Source organism: Petaurus breviceps, unplaced genomic scaffold (genome assembly GCF_028583685.1).
Source record: "Petaurus breviceps papuanus isolate PSGF00001 unplaced genomic scaffold, PetGlider_PUasm1.0 186, whole genome shotgun sequence".
Taxonomy (NCBI): Eukaryota; Metazoa; Chordata; class Mammalia; order Diprotodontia; family Petauridae; genus Petaurus; species Petaurus breviceps.
This window is the reverse complement of record NW_027185798.1, coordinates 24621799-24644091: the sequence shown is the minus strand read 5'-3', so window position 1 is coordinate 24644091 and position 22293 is coordinate 24621799. Positions and strand designations below refer to the sequence as shown.

At 39.3% G+C, this 22293-nt stretch overlaps 1 protein-coding gene across 1 annotated transcript in view; it reads left to right on the top strand.

The window, feature by feature from the left end:
• The window catches only part of CRLF3 (cytokine receptor like factor 3), a 41303-nt gene extending 20717 nt beyond the window's left edge, over positions 1 to 20586 (top strand). The window contains exons 4-8 of the mRNA XM_069089875.1: positions 607 to 784; positions 2049 to 2271; positions 3068 to 3200; positions 17806 to 17918; positions 18893 to 20586. Of these exons, the coding sequence (XP_068945976.1) occupies positions 607 to 784; positions 2049 to 2271; positions 3068 to 3200; positions 17806 to 17918; positions 18893 to 19149 (904 nt within the window). The 3' untranslated portion in view covers positions 19150 to 20586. The remainder of the gene's footprint in view (positions 1 to 606; positions 785 to 2048; positions 2272 to 3067; positions 3201 to 17805; positions 17919 to 18892) is intronic.
• The last annotated feature ends 1707 nt before the right edge of the window (positions 20587 to 22293 follow it).

Here is a 22293-nt window from a genome sequence, read left to right as displayed (position 1 = left end):
AGTATTACTTATACAAAATGTGGCTCCCTGCCTTTTTTTTTTTGTCACAGAGAAGAATTACAGGTATGAAACACTGCACATACTATTAGACTTGGTTGATATTTTGGTTAGTTTTGCTGAACCACTTTTTTTTTAAATTCTTAGTTACAAGGATATGGCTCCCTGGGTAAAGGGGATGTATTCAGAAATGAAAGTGATATAGAAAGAAGACTATACAATTTTTTTTAAAAAATTAAAACAAAATAGTGGTGACTGTCATCTTTTTTAATTTTGTAAATGTTCACATAAAATGGAAAGATCATATTGTTTTAATTTCCAAGCATGTTGTTGAAATAGAAACATTCCTTAGGTATAAAGGCTAACTGATCTTTGTAAATTTGACAGTTGAGACCCTACCAATATTCTACAAACTCTGTGGTTGTAAAATGGGAACATGATAGTAACATCTTGCATAACTCCTGCTTCTAGGAATATTAGTGGCCTTCAGCACCCTTAGGAGTTTCAACAATCAGTTTCAATTGTAGCAATTGCTTATTCCCTCAATTTCTCCTCTTCTCTGGTCTCATTATGTTTAAATATCAATAAGCATTCATGTTGTTTCTCCAGCTTGCCGGAAGTGCCTCTCCTGGTTGATGTGCCATGTTTATCTGCTCAGTTGGACGACTCGATTCTTACCATAGTCAAGGATCAGATTTTCAGCCATGGCTCAGTGGCATCTCGGCCACCCGTGCAGATAGAAGAGCTCATAGAAAAGCCTGGAGGCATCATAGTACGATGGTGCAAGGTAAGTTATTCAGTGTGAGAAGCTGGCTTTCAAATGTTTGTGTGAGTTGATGCCCCTTTTTTTTATTTCGTGTCTTAGTTTCTCAAAATAACAATCCCTCTATGATCAAAACATAGTAGGAAGGACCTTGAACTGAGATAACTATTCTAGAGTTGTTCAGACAGGTGCCTCACATCCTTCCCATCTTCCTGTACATCCCTTCCCATTACCAATTTTTCAGCTTAGCTTTGTTTTTAACTTTTGTTAACTTTAACAGGTTGGGGACCTGTTGCAGATGTGTTCAGTAAAAAAGCCAGAAGATGTTGCTGAAAGTTACCTGGCCTGCCCCCATCTCTCTTCACTGCTGTTCTTTTAGAACACTTCTAAAATCAGATTCATCAAGAGTGTTTTCTACTTCAGTACTTCATACTTTGAACATTTTCACATTAAATTTGCATGATGTAAGGATTAATCTGTTGTCATATGTCTCAGCTACTGACAGATACATTATTTATAGGTTACTACCCAGTTTGTGAAAATGTTATTTCTGAATGTGATAAATCTTAGTTTTCTTAAGAAGCTGTGGTATGGAAGACAGCAGTAATATTAGTAATGCTGAAATAAAGTAGCTGTTAGTAATCTCTACTCATTGAAATCAGGGCCCTTGTTCCCATATTTTGTATAGAAGCTGTAGAGAGGGGACAATTAATATGTGAATCTTTTGTCCCTAGCATATATTTTGTCTTCAGTAATCTCTTATGGCATCATTTCCAGAGTTATATTTACATACCATACTTCCAAAGAAGCAAAATTATTCATCTTCTCTAGAAAGTATAAGTTACTCGGTTCAGCAGACATTTATTAATTGCTTATTATGTGCCATCTGGGGAAAATGTACTGTTGGGTGGCTAGGTGGCGCAGTGAATAGAGCACTCGCCCTGGAATCAGGAGGACCTGAGTTCAAATCCGGCCTCAGACACTTAACTAGTCGTGTGACCTTGGGCAAGTCACTTAACACCAATTGCCCTCCAAAAAAAAAAAAAGAAAATGATGTACTGTAGCTCTTGATCCTCAAGGAGTTCACAATGTAGTCAGTCACTATGATGTATTTCATACTGCCTTCTTGAGCATTGCTGCCAACATTTAGTCTGAATTTGCTATTTGTTGTCATGCAGAAAGGAAAAAGGACACTAGTTTTTAGGTGCTTCTTTTCAGAGTTCTGACTGGTGATGTTGAAAGAAATCTATCTTTGGTCATTCGGCTCATGGTAAGCCCTTCTCTTCAGGTTGATGATGACTTCACAGCACAAGATTACAGACTCCAGTTTCGTAAGAGTACGTCAAATCACTTTGAAGATGTATACGTTGGTTCTGAAACGGAGTTCATAGTGCTACATATAGACCCCAATGTTGACTATCAGTTCCGAGTGTGTGCAAGAGGGGATGGTCGGCAAGAGTGGAGTCCCTGGAGTGTTCCGCAGATGGGCCATTCTACGCTGGTGCCTCACGGTATGCCCCTGTTCTTGTCACTTTTCTGTAGCGCTGTCTGTGTATCAGAATATTACATTTTATGCTTTCAGTTCCTCAAGATGGATCTTGAGGAGGTTAGAGCATGGGGGTGAATGCAAGTTTCAAATTCTATGACATTCTGCCCTCAGCACTTTGTGAGAAAGATTGTTAACCCTCTCAATACTTTTTTTTATAATAATAACAGCAATAATGGTAGCTGGCATTTATACTTTAAGCACTTTGAAGTTTGCAAAGTGCTTCACATATGCTATCTCCTGTGGTTTTATAACTAGAGATTGGTGTAGACAGGTAGCACTAGACAGGATTGTGGGAAGACCTAAGTGTGCAGATTTCTGAGTTGCTTATGGACTTGAGTAAGGAGTTCAGTAGGTCTGTGGACAGAGTTTTTCTTGAAAGGTTTCAAATTAACCTTATTATTTTAGCAAAAGTTAGACGCAGTTATATTTTAGAGTAGTTCTAAATTTGACTGGAATAAAATTTACCCAGATAAAGTAGATTACAATAAGCTGAAATAAACTTGATCTTGTTTGTATTGGGAAGAAGATAGAAAATAACATTAATTAGACATAGGACTTGAGTATCATGACTTTATTTTAAACATTGGCACCTCACTAGGTAGGAACAGACTGGTAGGAATAACTGTCAAATTATATCATGTATATTGATCATGTATAATCTTCTAGAATAATGATTTTTTTCCATCCTTGACTTTGTCTCAGATGTGTACAGTAAGAGTATGATTCTATTAATTTGTTATATTTTTGCTTCCAAAAAGAGTGGACAGCTGGCTTTGAGGGATACAGCCTGAGCAGTCGAAGAAATATAGCGCTCAGGAACGATTCCCAGGCAACAGGTGTACTCTACTCCAGTGCTCCAACCTATTTCTGTGGGCAGACATTAACGTTCAGGCAAGTAGATAGTAAATATATATTTTTTGAATATATTTAGTCTTCTTTACTTCTGAAATGGGACACTAAAACTTTAGAGAAGGTTTTTTGGTTCTGGGTTTCTTGGGAATTTTCTTTAGGATGCTGAATGAGAAATTAGCAGGTTGGTAGTAAAATCAATACTAGTACCAACTGTTATTCATCAGTATTAAAAAGTAAATATAGAAATTAAAAAATAAAAAATAAATTAGGGGTGGCTAGGTGGTGCAATGAATAGAGAACTGGCCCTGGAGTCAGGAGGACCTGAGGTCAAATCTGGCCTCAGACACTTAACACAAAAAACTAGCCGTGTGACCTTGGGCAAGTCACTTAACCCCAATTGCCTTCCAAAAAGCAAAAAAAAATTTTTTATAAATAAAAAAAATTTTTAAAAGTTAACATAGTAATAGTATTACAGATGAGGAAGTTGAGGAATATTTTGTTCCAAGTTTTGTGTATCCCTTCTGTTTGTGGGTATGAAAAAGACTGGCAGTGTAAACTTACTGTCTCTAGCTGTACTCTTCCTTCAAAATCAAATTATTAGGTCTCTCCTTCTGCTCTCCATTTTATCTTCTGAATCCCTGTTGCTTTCATGTATTTTAGTTTCTTCATTTTCATGTCATCTCATTTGTGAATCTCCAAGTCACATTTCCAAATTAGTCCTCTGAAAAATAGAAACTTTAGAGAAGGAAAAGTTTGCCTGATTTTTATTTTTTGGGTTTGTTTTGTCTTGTTTTGCTATGTTTCAGTCCAGCAAGGCAAATCCTTCTGTCAATTTTGGGTCCTGAGAGGGTAAGATTTCATTTTACAAATATGGCCCCAAATTACCTATATCATGTACCCTCTATCTTCCATGAACACAACTCTCTGTTCCTTATGATACAAAATAGGGTGGTGGCATTTGAAGATTTTTTTTAAACCACCACCTTCTTCTCTAGCCAACTTTTTTGAATTAACAAGTATCAGAATGTCCTGTTTTGTTGATGCCGCTCCCCCAATCATATAATAGTGTTTATAATTAACAGTAAAAGGCCCCCAACAGCAAAAGTTATAGAAACATGGACCTTGGATTGTACTACAGTTGATCACTCAATAGTCAAGATTTTTTTGAAAATATCAATAGACTCAGCCATCCTTCTTATATTTATTATTTAAAGAATTTGTGACTTTGGCTTTTGTCATTGGCATCCAGGATGCAAGCTTGCTGCTGGAGGCACATGTTCTTCCTGCCCTCCCCCTGATTCCAGCTGTGATGCATATGACTCTGTAGCTGCTCACAAGTCAGGTCTGGCCCAGGTTTAAAGAAGTAGTAGCTGGAATGGAGAGCTATCTGGAGACCTACTCCAAGATGTGACAGTAGCCCTGAAACTTAACATCCCTTAAATGGATGACAAAGAAAATGCTAGTCTGGGCGGCCAGGTAGCACAGTGAGTAAGAGCACCGGCTCCAGTGTCGGGATGACCTGGGGATCGAATCTGGGCTCAGACACTTAGCATCCACCCAGAAACACCTGGCCGTGTAACCTTGAGCAAGTTACTTAACCCCGATTGCTTAAAAAAAAATAAAGAAAATGCTAGTCAAGAAAAAAAGTAGCACCGATAGAAAGAAGTATTGTGTTCCTTTGCGGTCCTGCAGTGTCTACGAGGGGTGGAGAGCCTGCGGCCCTTTAGAATGTGTGGTCCTCTAGGTCCTCAAGTGCAGCCCTTTGACTGAATCTAAGTTTTACAGAATAAATTCCCTTAATAAAAGGATTTGTTCGGTAAAACTTGGACTCAGTCAAAGGGCCACACCCAAGGACCTAGAGGGCTACATGTGGCCTCGAAGCCACAGGTTCCCAACCCATGGTCTGAATCAATTCAACCAGAAATATTGATGCACATTCTCCTGAGGACTGGGGTAAAACTATAAAAGTTTCAGTAAATGAGCAGGACTGTAAAATCAGTTGTGTGTCACTGAGCTGGACCATTTACCCTGAGGGAAATAGTAAGAAGAAGCATCTGGTTGCACAGAAGTTGAAGCCAGATGCTGATTTGGTCCAGATTCTGGGCCTTGGCCCTCGTCATGCTAGTTGTGCAGACTAAAGCTACGAATCTCAAAAGCCACAACAAGTTCAGAACTAAAGTCCTGTGAGTAAGAAGCCTTCAACTCCTCCTGAAGTAAGGCCTCAGCCAAGACAGGGCCTCATTGAGGTTGCAAAGATGCTACTATTTCCACTCAGTCTGATGATACTGTTTCTTTCCAAAACAAATTAGTCTTTCAGCTTCCTATAAGAAAGCGTGTCAGTTCTATCCTGAACAAGGAGAAAGAAACCACCAGTGTTAGTGTATGAAGGGAGCCTTATCAAAAGGGGCTTATCATTCTCAAAGCCAGTTTTTAGATGTCAAAATGAATCCCTTTTGGGTATAAAAGAAAGTTAAGCACCATTCAAAAGTATGTCCTCAGGAGCTGCAGCTGACTATTTCTAAAACCATGCTTGCTTCAACTTTCAGTACCAAATTCAGAGAGAAATCTAAAACTTTTAAGAAGATACACTCTAGGGGCAGCCAGGTGGCTCAGCAAGTAAGAGCACTGGCCCCAGTGTCGGGATGACCTGGGGATCAAATCTGGGCTCAGATACTTAGCACCACACCCAGAAATAACTGACCGTGTAACCTCGAGCAAGTTACTTAACCCCGATTGCTTTAAAAAAAAAAATAAAGAAGATACACTCTAAGAAAAACATTTATCAGTAGTAGAAATCTATACTAACTAAATATTCCATGGAGGAGAAAAGCTCTTTTGTCACTCACCCAGATAAAAGATAATAAAAAGAAATCTTATCTCTGCTTTGTCTGTTCAGCCTGAGCTGGAATTATGAAAAGAAAAACTAGTTGTGTCTTACAAGGGAGTATGACTTGCAGAAGATGAGTAAAGATTGCTCACTGATTAAGTTGTTGAAAAAAAATTTTTTTTCTAAATCTCTGAACTTAATTTTTAAAAGGATGTCCAAAGAAAGGAGTGCTTAAAACATTGAAAAAACTAATTGAAAATATTGCAGATGCCAGAAAAATTGTTCATTGTTTTATGTGCTTTTCATGCCTTGAACCACTTACAAACCTTATAGAAAATATCATTCCAATATATGACAATGTCATCTGGGGTCTGGACAAGTGACCTTCTCAAGGCTGGATCTGCTGGAAAGAGAAGTCTTTGTTGCTGGCACCTGTTGCCTGCTGCTCGTGAGTTCAGGGTTGGGATCCAGGCTTGTTTTATAAATGAGAATGTGGAGACCCACAGTGGTTAAGTGACTTTCTCAAGTGGCAGAGCTAGGATTTGCACTTCAGGCCCCTTGTACAATCTGAATATCACTCTTGTCTTTCCTTTTCTGCCCTTTGCAGGTGCTCTGCCTCCAAACCTCTCCTGTCCTAACACAGTTTAGGCCCCTTTACCTCCTGACAATGGCCTTGCTCTTGCCCTCTGTTCCTCTGCCTTGACACTTCTATGTGACAGTTTTGTGTTCACCAACACATTTGGTCTTATTTTAGTTAATAATTTTATTATTTTAAAAAATGCAGAAGCCCCTTCCCACTTTGTGTTCTCGAATGCATCCCTTTACTTGCTACATCATTTCTGCTTCTAGTTACATTTCTGACAAAGTGTTTGATTGGATAGATCTCTTAGTTGATAGAGATTTTCCTAGAGAACTTATACTGTTCTTGAATATCTGGTCTAAGGGTTGATGATGCTCATGTTTTCTTTTAAGAGGTCCCCCAACCAGACCTTCTTAGGACAAGACGTGTTTTGGAGAATCTGAGTTTGGTGTAGTGCTTTCAGTTACCCTGGGAGAAACGTTGTTTGATGAGAAAGGAAGGGCTGGGGAAATAAACCAGAGCTGAACAAATTGAACCTGTAGTGGAGGATCAGGAAAGTGCTTTAATCCCATCCTCTCATTTTACAGGGAGGGGGGAGGGCCTGCTAACTAATGACTTGTCTTTGTCGGACACAGTTAAACTGGTTGTGGTTGGTGCGTGATCAGGTGTAGCTTCCAGTACTCATTACTGACTCACCTCTTCGAGGCCCTAATTCAAGAAGAAGGGCTCCAGAGAGGACTTTAAAGTTGGCAAAAAGCCATACGTGTGTTACCTCACCTGGTCCTCATGACAACCTCTCAGTCAAGTGCTGTGATGATCCCTATTTTACATCCTTTTACCAAGTTCCTGGTAAAAAGTAAAGGCTAGGGGTGGCTGGGTGGTGTAGTGAATAGAGCACCAGGCCTGGAGTTAGGAGGACCTGAGTTCAAATCTGGCCTCAGACACTTGACACACTTACTAGCCGTGTGACTTTGGGCAAGTCACTTAACCCCGGTTGCCTTCCAAAAAGCAAAAAAAAAAAAAAGAGTAAAGGCTACTTTACATTTTCCTCAGTGTGTTTCTAGTCTGATAAGGCAATGAGCCCTGAACACTGCAATAATGCAATTAGAAGGAAATAAAGACTTGGCAGACAGGAGTGAAAGGTTGGGGAATGATAGGGTCTAGTTTGGAAAAACCAGGTGAGGTTTTATGGAGGACATGACTCTTGAGTTGAGCCTGGCAAGGAGGAAGGAGTTTTATATGCAAAACTGTAAAAAAAAGTACATCCTAACCATGAGGGTCAGCCTGTGCAAATACATAGAGAAGGTTAGGAAATGACAAGCAATCTAATTTGACTGAAATGTAGAATGTATCCAAAGGAGTTGAACAAAATCCTGATGTGAAGGAATGGTGCCCCCATGGTGCTGGGCCTTGAATGCTGGAACAAGGGGTTTGTATTTTATCCTCCAGGGGATATGCTGCCACTGAAGGTTTCTGAGCAGTTGATTTGAGCTTAATTAATGAGCTATGTACATTAGCCAGAGTTTGGTGGCAGTGCTGTGAAGGGTGAATTGGAATCAGGAGAGACCACAGAAGCATTGAGGCCAGCTAGAAGCCTGGCACAGGAGGCTAGAGAAGATAGAATGAAGGCTGGAGTAGGGTAGTGGGGCTGGAAAGATGAATGCAAGTCTAAGAAGACAGAACTTGTCAGATATTTGGGGAGTGAGAAAGAATGCAATCAGAAGTTGGCTGCAGGGTTTTGAGTTTGTTGGCCAGGAGAACAGTGGGGCTAGCAACAGAAGTTGGGAAATTGGGCCCGGGGAGAGGGGCAAATGAGTGATGTTCTAGCCATGTTCAGCTTGAAGTGTGAGCACAGTACCTAGTGGGTCTGGCAGGTATTTTGAAATTTAAGTGAAGGGGCAGCTAGGTGGCACAGTGAGTAAAGCGCCGGCCCCGGAGTCAGGAGGACCCTGGATTGGTTCCGGCCTCAGACATTTAACACCCACACAAAAAAACTAGCCGTGTAACCTTGGGCAAGTTACTTAACCCCAATTGCCCTCCAAAAGGCAAAAAATAAAAAATTTAAGTGATCTCCAGGGATCTTAGGGGTAGAAATGTCACTTTTGGTAATCCTCTGTGTAGAGTAGATTATGAGAGTCATAGGGAAATCCAAATAGGATTCTAAGGAAGAGAAGGGGGCAGCAGAGCTGGGGTCTCTAAGCTTTAGGGATGCTTGAAGGGCCGTGCCATTCCTCTTCCCCTCCCCCTCTGGAACTCCCCTGACAGCCCTTCTGGCCTTTGGAGACATTCTTTAAGAGGAGAACCAACTGTCTCCCCGGCGAGTCCATTCAAGCCCATTTACTTAAGACTGGCCAGTCACTTTTGTCTTGGCAGTGGAGACTCCCAAAGCCTGGCCCCACTTCCATGTTTGAGACAGAATACACCCCCTTGGAAGGATGCAGCTTAGCTGGGGCTTTGTGTTTTGAACATGAATTCCCTCGTAGACATACAGTAGAGTTCAGGTTTTTTTCCGATCTGTGGTTACAAAAGAGGGAAGGGTCAAAGAGTTTTTGCTTTTTGGGGGGTTTTTTAATCCTTTGTCTATTTTGAAGCATTGTTTTCTTTTTAAATTTTGAGCTCCAGATTCTCTCCCACCCCTTCCCCAAACAACATATCATCTAAACGTGTGAAATCATGTAAAACATATGTCCTTATTAGCAAGAGAGAGAGAGAGAGAGAGAGAATTATGCATTCTGGACTCAGAGTTCATCAGCTGTCTTTCTGGAGGTGGACAGCGTTCTCTTATCGTGCGTCCTAAGGGATTGTCCTGCATCACTGTATTGCTCAGGGTAGCCAAGTCTTTCACTGTTGATCATCACTACAATGTGGCTGTTAATGTGCACAATGATCTCCCAGTTCTTCTCACTTGACTTTACATCAGTTCATAAAGGTCTTGCCTTGTTTTTTGTTATGTTTTTTTTTTCTGAAACCACTGCCCTCGTTGTTTCTGATAGCACAATAATTACTACATCACAATCACATGCCACAACTTGTTCAGCCATTCTCCATTTGATGAGCAGCCCTCAATTTCCAATTCTTTGCCATCACAAAAAGAGCTGCTATAAATATCCTTGTACACATAGCTCCCTTTCCTATTTCTTTGATCTTTTTGGTATATAGACCCAGTAGTGGTATTGCCGGATCGAAGGGTATGCATGGTTCCACACTGTTCTCCAAAATGATTGGACCAGTTCACTTCCTCTCTCAACAGTTCATTAATATGCCTATTTTCCTTTATCTCCTTCAGCATTTGTCATTTCTAATAGGTGTGAGGTAGTACCTCAGAATTGTTTTAATTTGCATTTTTCAAATTTCTAAACAGTGATTTAGGGCATTTTTTCTTATGATTCTAGATAGCTTTGAAACTGCATGTTCATGTATCCTTTGACCATTTATCAATTTGGGAATGACTTATTTTTATAAATTTGACCCAGTTCCTTATATATTTGAGAAATGAAGCCTTTATCAGAGAAACTTCCCATAAAATGTTTTTATATTACTTCATTGTCTGTGGTACCTTTTAGCAAAATGTAGTTTCCCTGATTATTTCTTTTAGATAGGTTTAATTTTGCTTTTGCTTTGTCTGAGATTGTGATTGCTGCCCCTACACTTTTTACTTCAGCTGAAGCATAATGTTCCACCCTTCATTTCAGCTACGTGTGTCTTTCTGTTCCAAATGTGTCTTTTGAACACAACATAGAGTTGATTTCTGGTTTCCGGTCCATTCTATCTGCTTCTGTTCTAGAGTTAGCTCACCCCCTTCACATTTACAGTTATGATTACCAACTTTGCACTTCTCTATATCCTGTTTTCCTCTCATTTCTTTCTCTTTTTATCCTTTCCCTCCTCTAAAGTCTGTTTTCCTTCTGACCACTGCCTCTCCTAATCCACCCTCTCCCTTAATAACCCTCCACCTAATGCCCCCCCCCATATCTCTTATCTCCATCTACTCCTGTCTCCCTATTGAGTGAGATAGATTACTATGCCCCACTGAGTGTTTATATATAGATATTCTTCCCTCTTTTTTGGACACCATCCCAACATAATCACTTATGTCTATGCCCTCTGTCTATACAGACTCCTTCTAACTGCCTTCATAGTGATAATGTGCTTAGGGGTTACATTTATCATCTTCCAATATAGGAATGCGAACAGTTTAACTCCATTGAGTTCCTTATGAATACTCTTTCATGTTCACCTTCTTTATATTTCTCTTGAGTCTTCTGTTTGAATGTCAGATTCTCCATTCAGCTCTGGTCTTTTAATCAGAAATGCTTGGACATCTTCTCTTTCATTAAAAGTTCATTTTTCCCCCTGAAGGATTATACTCAGTTTTTCTGAGTGGGTTCAGACAAAGAGTTTTTAACACAATGGAAACAAAACCCAATTGAGATAAGCCCATCCCTTTACAAAATGGATTCTCTTTGGGATCCCTGCTGGTTTTGTTTGTTTCAGTGGGTCTGTGCTATAAAATAGCTCTTCTGTTTGGTCATGTGGTCAGCTCATCCTGATACTCTTCAGTCTCACTTCTGATTTCTCTTCTTCCCCCTGATAACAAGGCAGTATGGTATAGTACAGTAGAGACAGAATTAGGAGCAGTAGGAAAAAGCCATAAGAGGCGCAGTCAGAAGACCCAGCTTAACGCTCCACTCCAGTTTTTCATCTTATCATGTGACCATGAGCAAGGTCTGTCAGCATGCATCTGTTCAATGCCTGTGATAAGCAGTGAGGCATAAAAATAAAAATGAAATGGTTCCTTCTTTCAGGAAGCTTCCATTCTGCTCAGGAAGACAACACATGCAATACAAAATAAAGGAGGAAAGGTCCTAGCAGTTGGGGGAGAGGTGGGCCAGGCCATGCTTCAAATCGTGAAGTGAGAGATTACATGAAGCAGAGGTGAGGAGGGAGTGAATTCCAGGCATCAGGACTGTGACAAGGTGTGGAGATATTCAGATGAATAATTAGGAATAGTATAAGTAATAAACCAAGGGTATTCCATGAATACCCATGACCATCACCTGCTTCTCAGGTTGCAACTTTTGTATGTCTTATAATCTGAATAAACTAGCAGAATTTATGAAGTTTTAGTAAAGCTGCCTAATAACAAAAGTAGAAAAGAGCTAGGACTTAACCAATTTCCAAAGAACAGTCTTGTTGCTGGAAACATATTACTTCTTTGTGAAAAGGCGTGCTAGGGGAGGGGCCTAGCTTCAAGTCCCAGCTGTACTGTTCTTTACCTTTGGATAAATCATTTCACCTTTTGGGGTCTCAGTTGTCTTCCTCTATAAAGCGAAGGGGTTGAAATAAGTTATCTATGAGTTTAAATAGGATGATCTCTCCCAATCCTAAATTCTATAGGTCAGAATCCATTTTAACTAATCACTTAGTGACCTGATAGTTCCAAAGAAATCTTAAGACATTTTTAATTAAGCCCTTCGGTGCATCTGGATATTCATTCTCTGTAACTATTTACTTGGAAATACATTCATAAAACTTGAAGCAGTAAATAAATCTAGTCAGAACTTAATATATGGTGGCTGGTGTGGTTAAAGCTCACAGAGGCTTACTTGTCTAATAATTTTCATGGTGAAAAGATTATATATTCAGACCTTAAAATCCACGGCGGAATTTTTTCTTTACAGCATATCTTAAACTCCTACTTTTGTTATCAGTGAGGTTCCCCAAAGGATTAGAAAGCTTAAAAGCATGGGACTAATTTAACCCTAAGATGTTTTCCCTAAAGCATCTCCATATGGTCTAAACATTACTGGATTTGTTTAGAAAGATATTCATTGGTAATTTGGAGGGGAATAGAGACAATATTGACTTCACAGACTCACACACTGCATTGGAAGAAAGTCTAGAGGCCACGCAGTCGAATTGGAAACCTGAACATCCTTTTGATGCTGTACCTGACATCTCCAGCATGCTTGACACCTACACCATTCCTGACACCTACACCATACCTGACACCTACACCGTCACCTACACCGTGCCTGACACCTACACCGTGCTTGACACCTACACCGTGCCTGACACCTACACCGTTCCTGATACCTACACCATACCTGACACCTACACCACATCTGTATTCAGCTTTTGCTTGAAGACTTCACAGCAAGGACACATGATACCTCTTAAAGTAGTTCATTTCACTTTGATATAGTGGTACAAAGTTTTTCCTTACATCAACCTACATTCGCTTTTGCTCCTAGTTTTGCCTTCTTGGGCCAATCAGAACAAATTTCATCCACTTTTAATATTCTAGCACTTCAGACACTTGAACACAGCTACCCTATTGCCCCCTCCATCTTCTTGTTTAGTTCCAGTGATCTTCATATTGCATGGCCTTGTCACCATCTTCATTACTCTCTTTGAATGTTTTCAATATGGCCCTTACAAAATAGCCCTGTTTCCAGTATGGCCCCTACAACAATGCTCTACTTGTGGTCTGGCCGTGGTAGAACCCAAGGGGACTCTAACCTTCATAATCTTAACATTTCATTAATGCTTTTGGCAGCCACATCATACTGTTGATGCATGTTGAGCTTGTGGCCCATTAAGACCTGCATGTCTTTTTCACATGAACTGTATATAACAACATCCCATCTTATACAAGTAAATTTAGTTCTTTTCTTCAACCTGTTGCAAAAACATTTATCTTCATTAAATTTCATTATTTAAGCTTTAGTCTAACATTCTAGCCTGTCAGGATCATTTTGTATCTTGGTTGTGTTATCCAGTACGCTTTCTGTTCCTATCGACTTTGTGTCATCAGCAAAGTTTCTATGCTTTTATCCAAGTCGTTGCTACAAATTTTAAATGAAGTACCTGGAGATAGTTCTCTGGAAATGTCTGCCAAGTTGGCATCAAAAAACTGATGACTGCACTTTGGTTCTCACACTTCAGCCAGTGGAAACCCGTTTAACCAGTATTAGCCTTTAGCCCATCTCTGTTTGTCTCTTTCACAAGAATAGAATGAGAGAATGGTAAATGCTTTGCCAAAACTTAGGGAAATTGTTTAGCATTCTCCTAATTTACATTAGTAAATTTTATTATGTTAGTTTAGTATTAGTTTATTAACCTGTTAATTTAGTAATAACCCTGTTAAAAAAGGAAGTAAAATTAGGGTGGTTTGATCTTTTCTCAGAGAAGCCATACTGGCTATTTTGTCTAGATGTTCACTAACTGTTGCTTTAATAATTTTAGAATTCTATCAAGAAATAAAGTCAAGTTCAGTAACCTAAAGTTTGCTCAGCCCACTCTTCCCTTTTTTGAAAACTGGGATGATACTGTACCTTTTTCAGTCCTCTAACACCTTTTCAGTTCCCCACAATCTTTGCAAGTTCATTGACTAGCTCAGCAGTGATATTTGCCAATTCTTTGACTTCTGTGGGATGTAGTTTGGCCAGAGCAAGAAAAGGGAACTCAAAGGCAATTAGGTGCTCTCTTACGAGCTCACTAGTTATTTTGGGTTTCAGCTTCCAATACGCCATTTTCTCACTGTCCTTTGCAGTCCAAAGATTATTCATTCTCCTTTCCTGAGAAAACAGAAGTAAAACAGGTTGAGCGGCCCTGCCATATGTTATATACTACCATGTATTATCATCATTCCACCCACCCCACCTGATGGCCCTATTTCTTTTATCTTCTGTTCCCCATATTTACTTCAAGGATCCATAATTTTGACTCTAAATACTTTCTTACTGATTTTGTGAATACTATTATAGATGAAAAAAAAATCTACAATTCAGCAAGTATTTATTTAAGCATTCATTGGGTACAAAGCTCTAAATCAGTTGCTGGGAATACAGTGAGCAAAACAAAAATGCCCTTGTTTTCTAGAAGCAAAGACTGCTCCTGGAGGGCAACAACATGAACACATACATATCAGTACGAAATAACCGTGTGATTTGGGTGAGGCGTGGGGAAGGAGAATACTTAGCAATTGCAGGAATTAGAAAACACCTCTTACGGGGGACCCTGGAGCTGAGCCAGGTGGGCAGGGAGCATTTCCAAGAGACAGAAGAGGTTTTCCCAGCATAACACAGCTCCCTGGGGAAGGACACGATGGTGAGATGGAGTCTACAGCAAGCAGAGCCAACAAAACAGTATGCATAGTCACTACCACCAGTCACATGGAAAGGCCTTTCAGAGGAAGCCATCCCTCTTTGCAGTGATTGAAGAGCCTCATTTCTGGCCTCTTCAGTAGCTTCCTGGCTCGTCTTCTGGCCTCCAGGCTTTCCCTTTCCCGCTCTTTCCTCATACACCTACCAAACTGATATTCCTTACTACCTTCCTTTGGCAAGCCATTCATTCATTGGACACCACCAGGTCCTTCTGGCTTCCTACCCAGCTGGCCTTGGACAGTAAAACAACTGTCACACTCCTGGGTGATGAGCATTTGAGAAACCTGGGCGCACAGCTCTGGCCTTCCTCAGCTGCTGCCCCCATCAACCCAGCAACGAGAGGAACAGAACTTCATCCAGCCTTTTCTGTGTCCTGTGTAACTTCCTTAAAAGTAGGAACTGGATTTCAGAAAACTTGTTAATGCATCATTGTAGTTTGAGATAGGGCTGCTGTTCTATTTTATGTGAGATCTACAGAAAAAGCAATGGAAACAAAAATAGATTTTTCCTTGTGTCTGACTACTATTCAAGAGACTTCATCCGGGGTTTTCTTGGTGAAGACACTGGAACGATTTGCCATTTCTTTATCCATCTCATGTTACAGAGGAGGAAACTGAGGCAAATAGGATTAAGTGACTTGCCCAGGGTCACACAGCTAGTAAGTGTGTGAGGTCAGTTTTGAGCTCAGAAAGATGAGTCTTCCAAACTCCAGACCTGACAGTCATATCTACTGTGCCACCTAACTGCTCATATACTGAATAAAAATTAGGAGAATGGGAGGTTATAGTTATAGTTTTCACTGTTATGGATAGGGCAGAATGTATGACCAGTCAAGGAATAGATGGGATAATTTTAGAGAAAATAATCAACTTAATTATATGAAATCAGCTAGAATTGGAAGTATTCAATAAAAAGATTTCTTTCCCCAGATACTTTTCCTAGTAAAAAAAAATATGAAATCTAAAATGTATAAGTAATTAACACAGATATATACACAATTAGGAGTATTAGACAAATGACCAAAGGACAGGAATAGTTTTTAAAATAAATATTCCTTGAAAAATGTTCAAAATTACTAATCAGAGTAATACAAATTAAAGTAACTGAGGTATTACCTCACATCCATCGAGTTAGAAAAGATGGGAAACCACATTATCGGTGAAGCAGGGGGAAGACAATTCACTGTCAGCAGACTGTGAATTGGTGTAGCCTTTCAGGCAAACAATTTAGATTTATGCAAGAAAAATCACTGAGTGGCTAGGTGGCTCAGTGAATAGAGCACTGGCCCTGAAGTCAGGAGGACCTGAGTTCAAATTTGGCCTCAGACACTTAACACAAAAACTAGCCATGTGACCTTGGACAAGTCACTTAACCCCAACTGCCCCTCCAAAAAGCAAAAAAAAAAAATCACTGAATTGTTAATCTTTTGACTCAGAGATTTCATTTCTAGAATAATATGAATAATGTCCAAAGGAGGTTGTTGATGGCAAGAAAACCTCCCTGAGAATAAAAATCTGGACAGCAGCATTATTTCTAACAAAGAGCTGGAAACAAAGTTTGTGCCCACACATTAGGGGAATGGCATTGCTGAAGGGCTTGGGAATTGGGAAGGACAGCCTACCAAAGGGATGCCCAGTGTGGTAAAGATCAGATGAGTAAGCAGTGAGACGGGTCACGTAGCATGGCCAGTTGTTAGCACTGCATTACCAGGCATCTCTTAGGGAATGTAATAATAAAAATCACCGTAGTTGGCATTTTTCTAGAGCAGGAGTGAGGAACCCGTGGCTTTGGTGCCACAGTCGAAGGGCTGCACTTGAGGACCTAAAGGGCCACAGGTTCCCCACTCCTGATCTAGACCATAGTTCACAAAGTTCTTACCTGTTATGTCATATGATCTCTGTAAGTATCTTTTGGAACTTCTATATCTGTTGTCAAAACAATATGGAATTGGTTTTAGAAACATTAACTTTTTACTTTTAAAAATTATACTTTTTGGAAATTCATACAAATGGATATTCAAATATAGCAAAATTGAGTAAAATGCTACTATCTTCATACTAAAACATTTAAAGGCAGTTAGGACACTCTGGTTTCAGATTGTCCTGTAGACATGTTTCTGTTCAAAGAGAGGCAATTCTCAAATAAACATAGTAGGTATTGATACTTTTGTATGTGCTTGTGGCTAAAGAACTTTCTTCCCTAAGGGTTAATCGCTATTTTGAGATTTTATTTTTGCAGATTTTGTTGCATTTTGTTATTAATGTTTGGTTTTATAATTCTGCTTGGAAATTCTAGATTCCTTCTCATATCCTCAGACATCTAACATAGAAACACTGCTCCCTAAAATATCTTAGTTAAACTGTTGACTAGGATGAAGAATACCAAAACTTGATTTCTTTTTTTTTTTTTTGGAGGGGGAAAGGCAAGGCAATGGGGATTAAGTGACTTGCCCAAGGTCACACAGCTAGTAACTGTGTCAAGTGTCTGAGGCTGGATTTGAACTCAGGTCCTCCTGACTTCAGGGCTGGTGCTCCGTTCACTGTGCCACCTCTTGATTTTATTCTTAGATTACACTCCTGTCTCTCATCTGTCACTCTAGGAAGAACCTTGGATGGTAAAGTGCCATCCTGTTAACAAACCCTCCTAAAGATAACCTACAGCTTCATGTGAATCTTTTAGCTCCCAAGTAAAGATGTGCTTTCCCAAAATGTGAGGGAATGATCCTGGGGACTGAAATGCTGCTTCACTCTTAAGCCAGCTGTCAGGAGGCCAAGGGATAGAAAACGTGGGAGCCCATCTAGCACTAACACACAGAGAGAGACTGACCTGCTCCATTCCAGGAAGTCAGCAGTCACATTTCTGGCCCAAGTTGCTTCATGGCATCTGATAGGAAAAGTTTGGGTGTGGTAATAACCACCACTTGCATTACTGTAGTATGTTTGGTACTGAATGTGAAAATAGAAGTTTGTGACATGCAGAAAGTCCCAGTGGGATTGCTCTAAGAGCCCATTGGGTTGTTTGTGAGTTGTTGGTTTTTTTTTCTAATTAACTTTTACCCTTCTCATGCAGAGTCGAAACTGTGGGCCAGCCAGATAGGCGAGACAGCATAGGAGTTTGTGTAGAAAAAGAGAATGGCTGTGACTCTCTGCAGCGAGATCAAGCAGTGTGTATTGGGACAAATGGTAAGAAATAACTTTGTTTTGAAGTGTCTGCATAAAACATTCAATAAAATATGCAAGGCAAGTCTAATAAGAGATAAGGCCTGTCTTTAAGAAAAAGAAGGAAAAAAAGTTCTTCCTGATCTCCATCTATACATACATGCACACACATACACACTTGTGTGTATTTTACTGTGAGAAGAGACAGTACAGTTTCTCTGATCTCCAGCTTTACATATATGATCCTGTAATCCTAATTTTACAAATGAGGGGAATGGGACAACTTGGCTAATGTCACACTCCTAGTTCGTGGCTGATTCAAGACTAACCCAAGTCAGGAAATAAATGTGATAAAATGGACATTGGAGGCTGAATGTCTGAATTCGCATCTTCCCTCCAGCACTTAACTAGTTCTGTGATATCGGGACCTCCAGTTTTTTCAGTCTGTAAAATAAAGGGAGCAGACCTAGCTCAGGGGTTCTTAATCAGGGTCTATGAACAGGTTTGTTTTTTTAAGAACTATTTCAATGTGATTCCTTTCTTTTGTAATGCTACATATTTTGTGCATTTAAAAACATTCTGTGAAAGGGGGTGGGTGGGCTCCCTTTGCCTCCCCAGAATGCTGAGATCCACCATACTGAAAAGGTTAAGAACTCTTGATCTAGACTCTCTCTAAGGACCATTCCTGATTACCAGTCCATTGTTAACCTAGTCATTGGACAAATCAGTTTTAGAAGAGCTGATGTTTTGGGTCGTCAGACACAGCTATGTCTTTGTACTGGCAGCGAATCATTTAGTCATGATCTGTGAAAGACTGACGTCCTACACTGTTTAAGGAACAGAATTTGTTAATATAATTTATATTCTTAATTTAGCCAGAAAAAAACTGGGTTGGTCATAGAGCCATGGTTTGAGTGGTTTCTAGGGGATATCTTGGCTGTGCCCCTTTGTTAAGCTCCGTTGCACACATGCCGTGACACTCCCTCTTGTTGTTCTAGGTGCCGTGTTTGTAAATGGCAAGGAGATGACAAATCAGCTGCCCGCAGTTACTTCTGGGTCCACTGTCACGTTTGACATGGAAGCAGTGACCCTGGTTGCCACTGATAGTAATGATGTTGGGAACTTTAAGCTAAGAGTAACCATTAGCTCTAATAATAGGGAAGTGGTTTTTGACTGGTTACTTGATCAGTCATATGTTTCTCTTTACTTTGGTTGTTCATTTTTTTATCCTGGTTGGAAAGTATTAGTATTTTAGTTTTTTGATTAATTAGTATTAGGTTGAAGGTTTTTAGCAGAGATATCCTCAGCCAAGTTTAATTGAGTGAAAAAGCCAGACTCATCTCTCAAATAGGCAGTCTAGAAATTGAATGTGTTTCTAATAGGATTCATTTAAAAATATATGTATTTTCTGGAGAAAAGCATAATGCATTCAAGTTTATTTCCAAGTATGTGGTAAGAAAACCCATTATGATAAAATTTAAATGGATTTCTCAGAATAAAATGTGGAGGTGGGAGTGGGTGGGAAAGGAGTTTTACACAGCCTACCCTGAAACCTTTCACTGCTTATTAACTTTGGTTATTATAATGGAAGAACTACATTTGCATGCCATTACAATTAAATCTGCATATTTTAAGACCAAAGTTTTATTAAAAGTTTTCTGACATGATGCAGTTGTAGTATATTAACAGCGATAGATGGAATGTCAGTTCTACATTGTCTGTTATGGCTCTTATGAATTGCAAATGTGGAACATTCCAATTTTCTTTTTTTACAATGTCTGCCTTCTCTTTCTATATAGATTTTAATTTATAACCAAAAAAAAAAGATCCAACTAGAAATCAAGGTCCTGTTTGATCTTTCATTAGATTAGCCCTCCTTCACCACTGTGCCTTTATATGTTCAGGGATTTTAAGAACAGTATTGAATTTTTGCATTCAATAATAATACATCTTCAAAGCATTTGACTTCCTGTATTTTTTTGTGCCTGAAGCAAAAAAGCCTGTAATAATCTAACCAAAGTATTTTCTTTTGCTCAAACTTTGTAGTAAAGTTTGCTATATTCTAGAGCAGCAGTAGGGAAGCTGCGGCCTTGAGGCCACTGGACTCAGTCAGAGGGCCACACTTGAGGATCTAGAGAGCCATGTATGTCCTCGAGGCTGCAGGTTCCCCAGCCCTGCTCTAGAGATGTTCACAGGGTATAACTCCTTACAGAAGAAGTCTGTACAGTGTTAACCACATTACATGTATTGGTGTACATGTGTGCATGTGTATATATGGCACATGATCTCTAGGAGTTTATCAGCTTGTTTGTCTTTTAAGGACCGACCAAACATGAGAGAATACTTGATTTTTTGAGATAACTTTACTTTTGTGTAAAATATTTATTTTAAGGCCCTACTATGTTAAAATAATGGTCTTAACTAGCTATACCAACTTACAAAAAAATTTAATGTGAATTTTTATCGGTAGGAACATGTTTGAAAAAACAAGTTTGATATTTTTGTAAGATAATTTATTTTGGGATTCAGTTCCCTTTTTGACAATCATTACATTGTCTCTTTGATTTTTTTATATATTAGCAGTCTTTCATTTTGATTTGTGATATAGTTAAAAGAATGTGGCAGGTGAAATGTGACAGATGTAAATGCCTTATCTATTAGTGCTGAACTGAATAAAATAAAGTACAAAACACATGTGCATCTCTCTTTTTTTGCAGGAGACTTAGTAAACCTAGTTTTGTACCATTTAAACAAAAGCATGAGACAAGATCCATTCTTTAAATGAGATTTGTGGGGTTTTTTTTTGGTGGGGGTGATTTTTGGCAGGATAGGTGTCCTTATTTTTAAAACTTACTATAACAGAAGGAAAATGCCCAAGTTCATTTTCAGTAAGATTCATTTGTCTTATTTGTCATTTAACAAATATTGACTTACTCTTATATTTAAGTAAACTGTGCTTCTGTAGTAGAGCCTTAACCCAAACTGATTTGAACTCTAAAAAGCAATCCAAATACTAATTTTTACTCAAATTATGAGTAAAATGTTACTTGAAACAATACTGCTAATGAATCAGTTTGAAATGGTAACTGAACTTATTTAAGAAATCTAGTATAAACAGATCTACCAGAGAAAACTGTGGTTCATACATTCCCCAAGGCCCTAATTAACTAAATTAACTAATTGTGACTTTGGCAACACAGCTCAATCCTGAGCTTACTTTAAGCTCTGTTAAGGAAAATTCAGAGATAAATCCAATGTTGGGTTTCTCAGATGCCTCTCCAACAAAGAAAACACCACAGCATAAACAAAGACAAACTAATATTTTTAAATGGGCAAAGTGTCAATACAAAGATCCTAAAATTGCAATAATCTCAACATTATTGATATCCTGAAGTACCTTGACGCCATACCGAAGGAGATAGTTGTTGGGTTTTTTTTTTTAATTCAAGAATTGGCAAGACTGGTGGAACAGAAAGACTCTTCAGGACCTAAACAAGGAAAGAACCCAAGATAAATACTGCTGAACTCCCAGATGAATGCTGCAGGGTGGACTGGGTTCACTACAGATTTGTCTGTGGAGTTTACTGTGTCCTCACTGCCACCCAGCAGTCCTTTTTTTTCTTCTCTGATTGACTATCTCACTTCCTACAGCAATTGTTCCAAATTAACTTTTCTCAAGCTTCTTCCTTTTTGCCAGCAAAGAATTCCACCTCCTTAGTTACTGAGAAAATAAGAGGCCATTAGACCAAAATTCACTCTTCTTCCCTGTTCCTTTTCTTTGCTTCTCAGTGCTAAAGATGTCTTCTCCTTGCCCCATCTGTAATCTACCCCCGTAGAACTCCTTGGTTGCCTTACAAACATGCCTAGAATTCCACCATCTTTTAAATTTTATTGGCTTTTACTGCCACAATCTTCATTGTCCTATAATGCTTTTTATAGCCAAATTCCATGCTCATTGCCTCTTATCTCCCACCTCTCCATTTATAATCTGGCTCTAATCCCACTATTCCTCTCCAAGGTTAACAATAAATTCTGAGTCCTCTTTGCCTAGCTTTTGGGTTTTGATCACCCCCTCCTGCATGTATACTTTCCGTGAAGATTTCCCGATTCTTGTCACCTGCCTTTCCTGGATTCTTATCCTCCTCGTTTTGGCCCCTAAGGGTTCTGTCTAGGACCTTTCCCTTTTCCACACTTTGGCTGATCTTACCCATACCCTTGTCTATTCTATTAACTAGTTGTCAAATTTATACACCCCTCTCTAATGTCATATCCCTACTGGGATATCCTTTAAGCATGGAACTTGTTATCTTCCCCTAATCATCAATCCTCCAATCTCCGTAACACCACAAGCCTAGTCACTGAGACTCATGGTCCTAGTCAACCTGAATTCTTCATTCTC